The sequence below is a fragment of the Pygoscelis adeliae genome, unplaced genomic scaffold (assembly GCF_000699105.1).
Source record: "Pygoscelis adeliae isolate BGI_AS28 unplaced genomic scaffold, ASM69910v1 Scaffold60, whole genome shotgun sequence".
Taxonomy (NCBI): domain Eukaryota; kingdom Metazoa; phylum Chordata; class Aves; order Sphenisciformes; family Spheniscidae; genus Pygoscelis; species Pygoscelis adeliae.
The window spans coordinates 1,311,095-1,320,955 of NW_008823954.1; the positions used below are offsets into that span (position 1 = coordinate 1,311,095).

General features: G+C 46.8%; 1 protein-coding gene across 1 annotated transcript in view; it reads left to right on the forward strand.

Annotated features, from left to right (window-relative positions):
* The window catches only part of ZC3H7B (zinc finger CCCH-type containing 7B), a 50,845-nt gene that overhangs the window by 1,315 nt on the left and 39,669 nt on the right, over positions 1-9,861 (forward strand). Inside the window, 5 exon segments of the mRNA XM_009321906.1 lie at positions 5,494-5,554; positions 7,471-7,504; positions 7,886-8,083; positions 8,974-9,034; positions 9,037-9,122. Coding sequence (XP_009320181.1) covers positions 5,502-5,554; positions 7,471-7,504; positions 7,886-8,083; positions 8,974-9,034; positions 9,037-9,122 — 432 coding nt within the window. The 5' untranslated portion in view covers positions 5,494-5,501.

A 9,861-nucleotide genomic window follows, 5' to 3' on the forward strand; every position in this document is an offset into this window, starting at 1 on the left:
AGGCGAGCGGGGGATCCCGCTCCATCCGTGTGGGAACCGGCCCCGGGATTTAATTTTTAAAGCGAGGCAGGGGAGGGTGAGCTGGCTGGGCACGAAACCAAGAGCAAGTGGCCGAGGGATGAGCAGCGTCACCCCACCGCCCCCTCCTCACACCCCGGGCCACACTGCAGTGCCCCTTGGGCAGGGCCCAGAGGGCTGGGGCAGGAGGAAGGGTGGCCCACAATACATGGGGGTGTTATGTGTGGCGTGGCCTGCAGTAAACAGAGTGTTACGCATGGGGTGTGAGACTGGAGGGAGCGGAAAATGGGGTGATGGGGCCCTGGGTGGCCTCTTGAGGCTTTGGCCGCTATCTCCATCCTCTTCCCAGGGAAACATCTGGTTGATGGTTTTACTTGCAGCTGGGGGCGAGGGGTTCATTGCTGCCTCACCCCGCATTTGCTGGAGATATTGCTGGGTGAAGCTGGTGGCACCCCGATGCCAGCTGCCCCGATGGTGCCGTGGGGCAGGAGCGGGACTAGTGGGGTGCCAGGGTGTGGGAGAGCAGCCATGGAGGTACCTTGGGGTGGCAGGCGCATGGAGGGACACAGTTGTCAGACCCAGTGGGCACAGCAAGGTGCTGGGGACCCCGAGAGCTGTCGGCTGTGAGAAGCGTTCAAACCCAGGGAGTAGGGCATGGCAGAGAGCAGCCACGGGAGTGAGCTGGGAGCCTGTGTTTGTAGTGGGCTGTCCGGCTTGTCCTCTGCTTGACGTGAGTCCAGTTACCTGTTCTGCTGCACCACCAAGGTGGCCAAACTGCAGCCAGTGAAAGACTCCATGTTGCAGAGTAGTGCATCCTGGAGCCTTTTGCCTGGAGGAGAGTGCACACAGCCTGGGGCTGAGCTCCTGTCTCAGCTCTACAACCTGCTGCTTGCATCTCAGTGCACTTTATTTCTGGCTGAAATGTTATAGTCAAAGCCTGGAAGTCAGTCAAGTGTGAACTCATTGCCATCCCAGAAATATAGTATGAAAAACTTTGCCCAAATTCAGCTCTGGCAGGGTTGGGAATAACATCCAGTCCTTGATAAGGTAAATTCAAGTCTTTCCGTTCATCTCGTAGTGTCTCGTAGAGTGAATCTACCCAGTTTGTGATTGAGTCACCCTGTTTACTGGCTCGTGCTTCCTTCTGAAGGCAAGAAAACCATTTTGCCTATCTGCAGTATTTTATTTCTGTCTGGCAAATAGTTTGAACTCATTGACAAACTATGAATAAAGTCTTCTCTAGATGCTGGACCAGAGAGGATAAACATCTCTGGACTGAAAGGATAAGAGCTTTGTAGTGGGGATATAAATACTCTGGATTCGAATTCTGCAGGTGATTTGAGCAGACAAGTCTGGACAGACAGATTTGGTGGGGGGAAAAAAAAAGGATGCTTAGGCACACTGCTTCATGAAATGTTTTCTGCTGTGTTTCTAAGAATATTTAAAAGACTGAGAAAACAAAAGCTAAACAGGCTCTGCGCTTAAAATTATGCATCAGCCGTGGTATGGTGTGCAACAGAACTGAAGTGTTGCACGTATGGGTGGCTTGCTGTGTCTTGGGTTTGCTGGCGTAATGGGTGTGCAGCTTGGTCCGAGGGTCGAATGAGACACGGTGAAGAGGCTGGGATGACAAGGGGAGACAGAAGTGACCTGAGTTTGCTGGGGAGGTGGCAGGGGAGGAGGTGTGAGGAGCAAAAGGAGGAGTCCGAATGGTAGCCTCCAGCAATGATGGGGCAGGCAGGATGGGGGAGAGGTCTGCCACGCGTGGAGGAGGGTGCTGGTGTGGAGTCAGATCGAAAGGGAAAGGTGGATGTTCCTGAGAGATGTGAAAGAAGTTGTTAGGGCAGCAGCATGTGGTGTGCGTTTTGAGGGTGTTGCTATGAGGAGATGAGTCTTATGTGCAAAGTCATGACATAAGCGTGAAGGCGTGACGGAGCTTTAGCAGAGGAAACTGGTCACCCACTTGCAAGGCAAGAGGAATGTGGGGCAGTATCAGGGAACAACAGTCTGGAGGGGAGATCAGGCCTGTGGTTTATGTCTAAAGAAGGCAATGGAGGGTCTTGGGTTGGAGAATGTTCACTGTGGAAGATGAGGGTAGTACTGCAGAGATTAAACAGCATGCAGGGCACAGAGGGGTTTTTTTAATGAGGATTTTGTAGCAAGGATCAAAACTGTAGCTGGGTATTGTGGGACTTGCAGAGATGCAGTAGGTTGGTCAGCCATGCACATGAAGCAAGGATGGAGATATGCATGTTAGATGTGGTGGCAATGGTGGTGAGGAGAGAAGAAACAGAAGGGGAGCTCCAGGATGCAAGAGGAGTTGGGTAACTCTAGGAAGGAGACATTCTGGAGCCTTTCCCTGTAGTCCTTTGGCTCCACTCCAGCTTTTGGTCAGTAATGTTTGAATGCCCTCCTCTGTGGGCAAGCAACAGTAACCAGTTCTCATTGTAACACGTGCCCACATCCTGCTGTGTAGGATGTTTTAGCAGTGGGGTCAGGGTAGCTATGAGAACAGGTAACTGATCTCTTCTTTGCTCCTTGCAGTAGTCTTTTAAGAGCTGAGCTCAGAAGCAGAGGTTGAAGTAGGCTGTGCATTTCAGAAGCTTTTCAAGGTGATGATCTGTTTTGTGGATATACACAATTGTGAAGGTGTGCCACAGCATTTTTGGAGTGCAGCCATTGACTTTGTGATGACCAGCCAGTGTTCAGCTGCTCTCCCCATAGTTGCCAACAATCTCCCTTTTCATCAGATCCGTGGGCTGCCACTTCAATTCCCTGACTTCTGTTCTCTCCAGCGTGGCTCATGTCAGGGAGCAGCAAGAGCAGGGCTGCTCCTCCAGGGAGGGCAACCTAGGAGCCAAAGGTGATGACAGCCACAAGCAGTGTCCTCATTAACTAGGGTACAGTGCCACCATACCTGAACAGGGCAGGCAGAACAAGATGCTGATAGCAGGGGTCCATCAACAGTCCCAGGGAAGATGAGGTGGTTAATTGGGTTCAGGGTGTACCCAGCAAATCCAGCAGCAGAAGATGGTGCCAGAGACAGGACTGGAGACCAGCTGCCTACAGTGTAGGTCCAAGGTTTGTCCAGGAGATACGACCGAGGACAGGTGCACCTACAGTGTGGCTCAGATGAGGCAGTATGCCTGGACCTGAACTTAAACGGAGCTCCTGGACTGTGGGCAGAGGGTGCGTGGTTGGGGTCTGAGGTGAGGCTGTTTGGGGCATTGAAAGCCTGTTAGTGCACTCAGGGTCCAGACAGCTAGAAATTCCTCCTTCCTCCTTGTCCTTTCCCCCATCAGCCTTTGTGAGGGTCCCCTTGACCTTTTAACTCCTCTTCTCCCCCCCCAGTTTATCTCTTGTAATTTCCTGTGGTGGCTTTTTCCTCACCCTTGTCTCTGATGGCCCTCACAGTTCTCCCCTACAGTGCTCTGGGGTTGCTCTGTCCTCTTTTGTGGCTTTCGCTGCTGTCTGTGTGGAAATGGTTCCTACTGCTCCTCTTCACCTTGACTGTTGTCTCTTACTTCTTCTGTCTTTGCAGAATTTCATGCAAGGAGAAATGTAAAATAAACGGACTCTATCTCTTTTTCTACTCCTCGAGCCTGTCTGCCTGTAGCGTTAGTGATCATATTAACCTCACAGTCTCCTTGTTAAATTTCCTTCTTTCTTCCTGATTGCTCATTATCCAGGTTATTTATAAATCATTCCAGGCCTTCTGTTGGTGTTGTACTGAAGTCTACCTGCTCTTCTCCATTGCTTCTGTTGAAAGCCTTTATAGAGATGCTGGTCATCACTCACCTTGTCTATTGGCTTTCCCTTTCTTGCTGTGCTGCCCATCCTGTTCCAAATGCAGCTGCTTAAAATCTTCTACCTGCTGCTCGGACCAGATTGCTCTCAGATTTAATGTCTGATGACTTACAAACTGTACAGTGTCACTTTCAAGCTCTTGCTTCCTTCTGCTACCGCTTCTTTCTGGTCTTTCTCTTGCTCCTGCCCTTCCCCCTTCCCCCAATTCTCCTTCTTGGTAAAGGGCAGGTATTGATTCTTCTACATTTTGCATGGCGCAGAGCACAATCAATAAGGGCTTGCTCAGTTGTCAGGATTGATTTTCATGTACCTTAAAGGTCCCTTCACCCTGTGCCAGGCTGAACGTGCCATAGATACTATAAGATACCTTAAAATGGTAGGGATGGTCTTAATGTAAAACGGAGCTGGGCGGTAATGCTTTCCAAGCTGTTGTAGTGTAAAGTTAGAGAAATTACTTTTTTTTTTTCTTGTAATCTCTTCAGAGGTGATCCCAGGCTGGGAGGGTGCAGTGTCTTCAGCTCCATCTCATCTCGGTGTTTCTGTGCTTGCTGCCTTTGTCCCCAAGTTACCATTCCTCAAATGCTGAGCATTGTTTGTGATCACTGCTGGTTGGTGGCAAGGCTGGGAAATTTGCTGTCACCAGAAACTCTATTTTGCCACAAAGTGCCATCCCTTCTCCCCTTCTTTATTCTTTTCTTATGTGGCAGACCTGTGTGCCCTGGGGAGAGGTCAGAAAGGAGCCATTCTAAGATTCGCTCCCAAAACACAGGGAATGAAGCTCATGTATCTAATGGTGTGATGCAAACCCATTTTAGTTGAGAAAAGGGACATCACTCCAAAATGGCTCCATCATACTCCTTACTTGTCTGCACTCGCAGAGACCCAGACTGGATTTGGTCAAACCTAGACAAGTTACTGTGCCCATTTGTGTCCCTGACTAGGCGGCGATAACTCTCTCTTGAGTCTTCCTCAGGCACTGACCACCCCAATTTAAAACACTGCAGGATGGGGCCCTGTCCCCTCTCCGAAGGAGTGTTCCCAAGTCTCTGCTACTCTTGCCTGCTGATTTTCAGCATGACATTCCCATTGCTTAGATTCATCATTGTTCTTTTATGTGGACCACGGCAAGCAACTCCATCTCTCTCCTTTGCATGTCTCTCTGTGATATGCCTCCAGACACCTTGCGTAGATTACTTGTTTCGTATGCCATGAGGTAAACGCAGATAAACAGTGTTCAGAATTGCTTATCGTGGGAGGGTCCCAGCACAAATTCCTGAAATGACTCCCAGTGCAGGGGAAATGTTGATTTTTTTTTTTTTCCTTTCTTGATTGTTTTTTTTTTTCCTTTCTTAGAAGGCAGTCATGATCACAGTTGGCTCCCATTGCTTTAATTACCGGCAGTCTAAGTAGAGAGCTCAAACTGAAGTAATTCTTCTTTGCCCATGTATCCTGGCAGTGGCACATGAGAGAAAGCAGATACTTGGTACTGAGCTGCTTGCCGTCCTGTGTCTGCTGTGTGGATAAATCATGGACTTCGGTGTTCAGGGGATCTGGTCTGGAACATTTTGTTAGTAGTAAATTCAGGCACACACAAAATACTGTGCTGCTTAATTGCCAGCAAGACCTATAATGACTCATTTTGTGGGTTTTTTTTTTCTTCCTCTGCAGCGACTATAATGGAGAGACAGAAGAGAAAACAAGAAATAGAGAAAGGACTTCAGTTCATTCAGTAAGTGGAAAACCTCATTGTTTCCTGTGGCTTTGGAGGCGGTTGTCTTTGTATCAAGGATTGTAGGAACTGAGTTCCTCCTATTCAGCGCTTTGGGGCTGCTGCATGGGAAAGAGATATTGGTCCTGAGGATTTTCACTGTGGTTCTTCAGGGTGCTTCTTGTCCTACCATCTCTCTAAACTTGAAATTGTGTAATTTTAATTTCCTTGGGTTTTGTCCTCCACTGCAGTTCCAGGATGATCTTTATAGTCAGCATAATGCAAATAGTACTTGGACCTTCTACTTTTATCTTCAGTGTGAAGATCTCAAAGTGCTCTCTCAACAAGGTTATCCCACCTTTCTTAGGAAGGGAGATAGTATTTCTGTTTTGTAGGTGGGCAAAGCAGGGTAAATGACTTGCCAGGTGCCCCATATAGTACCTATAGCAGAAATAGATGACCTGGGCTCTTTTACAGTTGCCAGCCTGGTAGATGCCTCAGGTCACTCTTCTGTGAATATCATGTGGCCTTCTAGAGTTTGAGGTGGTTGCTTGTGTGGTAGCTACAAGTCCAGGTGCTTCCTTATAAAGTACAGTAGTTTTTTTTCCCTCCAGTGTTTGAGTTAGCAAAGGCCTCAGGCTCAGGTCCAGTTTCATGGTCAGTAAGGAAGCAGCAAGATTGTAATCAAATTGTTTTGGGTTTTTTTTAAGGTCTGCTTTGAGTCCTGCAGTTATTATGGCTGAAATCTGTGCATCTACAATAGGAAAAAAAGCCAAATCTTTCATGTTACATATTTATATCCTGTGGCATGGCAATCATATTTTTGCCCCAGACTGAGAGTAAATAGGGCTGATAACCCAGTTTCAGAGAGGCAATTGTGAGGTTTATTTATTAGAAAGAAAATAATTTAGAAATATGGGGTGTTGTTCATGCTTCTGGAGTGTATCTTAAACTCCGAACCAGGGGCAGTGTCATTTGTCAGCTTGTTTTGATGTGGAAGAGGGATAGTCCAATTTTATAAACAGCATGAATGTTTCTTACAAAGCCAAGGCATTTCCTGTAGTTAATTTTAAGGAGCAGATGATGATTAGGTTAGATGAAATCTAAAAAAAGTTTATTCTCTGACCAATAAGATCATGTATATGATGTTGTATTTCAAAGGTGAGGAGGCCCATGAAAGGTGCTAAGGATTTCTCTAGAGCCTGTTGTTTTCTCCTTGAAGAGATAAAGTAAATACATGTGGACCAAACCTGGATGACCTGGGTGGTCTGATTTGAAGAATGGAACCTTTCATCTAAGTCTCAGTGCTGTTGTGGGGTCGGTGTTATTCACACAAGCACTGCCAGTTTTGTGGCACAGCCTGGCAGCCTTGGCCAAGACACCTGGAGTTAAATGGCCTCCCAAAGCTGCATTTTCTCCTTTCCTTTTGTGGTGTAGGCCTAAAGGCGTGTGGCTAAGTTAATGCAGAGGAAAGTGATTGCATTTATCACTGTTTGTCTTTGGTCACACAGAGGATTTCAGGAGGTCTTGGAGTGCCAGTCTGGTGCCTCTCATTAGAGCCAGAGGCACTTAAAATACGCTTGTATTCTCCATGACAATCTCTCATGGGACTTTCTCAAAGATGGTGGGTTTTTTAGGTGACTGGCTGAAGGCACATTACAGAGGATCATGTATGCGCAGAAAATAGCTGAGAATAAGATTCCTCTAGTTTCAAATCCCTTTGGGACTTGATCATCTCTTGACACCACTGTGGCCACCACTGAGCACAGTGCTCCCTAATTGTGTTCTCTTTGCCCCAGCTGCCTTTAAAGTGATAAACTGTTCAGCAACTCACTGAGATCATGAACACAGGACCAGAAAAATGGTTTCTTCATCAGACAAAAGCCTGTGTTTGTATGGATGCCTGTTTCATGAGAATTTTCTCTTCTTTTTTTCAGGTCCACATTACCCCTAAGCCAAGAAGATTATGAGGTAATGACGAATTTGTTTTCTGAAGTTGGGAACTCTTTGGTTAGCAAGATTTGTTCTGTTGCACAGCCATTAGTTTACATACCAAAAGTGGAGAGTGTGGGATGGTCTGTCACAATTTGTCTGTAACTTAAAGCTTTAAGGTTCTGACAATGACAACTTTCAAGAAAAGGAGAAGACACTTGAGTGTTCAAGAAGCAAGGAGGTTTGACTGGATTATTCTCCTCTACCAAAAGACTGATGTTTTACAGGAGGGTGGGAAGGCAGGAGAATCTTAGTGGGCAGGAAGCTTGCTAAAACATATAGAAAGGAACGGGAAATTGGGAAACCTCTCCTGTCTCTGAATATCCACTTCAGTCTATTTGCTGTCTCCCTGCTGCCCAGGCCTTTTTGCAGAAGCTGGTGAGAAACTTGTTTGCAGAGGGCAATGATTTGTTTCGAGAGAAGGATTTCAAGCTTTCACTGGTACAGTATGTAGAAGGGCTGAACGTGGCGGATTATGCAGCCTCCGACGAGGTGACCATCCCAAAGGAACTCCTGTGCAAGCTGCATGTCAACCGAGCTGCCTGCTACTTTGCCATGGTGAGCACCTTCCCAAGTCACCCCCAGGGGCCAGGGAGGACATCATGGTTGCAGTGCCATGCAATTGGAAAAGATATCAAGAGGGGTTTCAATTGATTTTGTCCGCTCCCTTCTCCAACACTGGAGGAGACGATGACGCACAGAAAACTGGTATCTCCCCACTATCGCACTGTGTCTTGCAAGACCAGAGGAAGGATGTGAAGGAGAGGGGGCCAGGCCTAAGGTACTGAGAATGCAGTTCTGGTCCACATTGGTGAGGAGTTAGTACAGTCTGGAGATTGGAAAAAGCCAGTGCCTTCCAGTACTGACTGAGTATTTCTCTGCAACGCTGTTTGAGTATTGCTCTGGAGGCTCCTGCCTCCTCAGTTGAGGCACTGGAAGACAGTGAGAAGGCTTTGGGTCTTGGCAGAACTTTCAGCACACACATGGAAAAGGATTCTGCTCTACTCAGGCTTTAAAAGGCTGCGTGCTTCCATTTTCCTAAGGAATCTAACAGCTTTCCTTTATGGCACAACCCCAGAGCAGGTCCATCCTGTTCATAATGAGGCTGAGTCCCATGAAAAAAAATTAGCAAGCAGTCACATAATTAAAGACTGTCAAATGTCAGATGCCCACGGTATGGGGGTAGACAAGATAAGGTTGCTCAAGCAGCCTTAATTCTGGCATTCACTGACTTTGAAGTGTTTTGAGTTTTGCAAGACTTGACAAAATGTTCTAGTACTGTTGGTTTTGTGTGTTTGTACACTGGTCTGTGAGTGAGGTAATATATGTATTTCCAACCGCCTTTTATGTTCCTATTTTCTGCTGAGAGATAGAACATTTGCATTCACACAGAAGGAGGGGTTAGTCTGCTGTGCCTCAGCTGACTCGAGGTGGTTTCTTGCATGTAGGGGTTGTATGAGAAGGCACTGGAAGACAGCGAGAAGGCTTTAAGTCTTGACAAGGAGAATATCCGAGAAAAGCCCGCTCCCTAAATGAACTTGGAAGACACAAAGAAGCATACGAGTGCAATAGCCGATGCTTGCTGTCCCTCCCACATGTAAGTTTTTGACATACGACTCATCTTGATTTCTGTGGCTCACCACCTTCCTTCTCTGTAACATGCTTAGTGTGAGGCCAGAGGATAGTGGAAGAGGAAGCTTGGCTGTTCCTGGGAACATGCTTATGCCCAGAAATTCTGTCTCTCTGGCTCGAAGAAGGTGTTTGACCTCACATGTTTCTTCAGTGCAAGTCACCCGCTACAGACAGTGCCAGCCAGAGACACCAGTTAGTGACAGCAAGTTTGGTGGCCTATTTGTGGAGAGCAAAACCCTACCCTAACAAAATGTGAACTAAGGCCATGAGATTGTTTTAATTAGCTGGTTTTATATGTCTTAATGGGAGTAACTAGGAGCATGGGACAAATGGGAACTGGAGCACTGGAAGGAAAATATGTATACTTTTCCTGTTTTAGATAAAAATGTCTCATGTTTTGCTTACTGATTGCTAAGGCAAGCTGATAAAGCTTTTTATTTCTTGTCGGACATGCGAAGGTGTCCTTGACATCACATGTCGTAGTTATTTTTATGTTCACAGGTGTGTAAATTTTTGCATTCAGAGGGGACTATCTGCATATACTAGGCCCTAGATATTTTCCTGACAATGCTTTTGTTGAGTGTCCTTTTAGGCCAAATATTGAACAGGAAACCAGACTGTGATTAGATGGATTCTAGCGAGCACTGGTTGTCTTTGCTAAATTTGGTTCTGATCCATCACAGTAATACTATTACAAGAAAAAT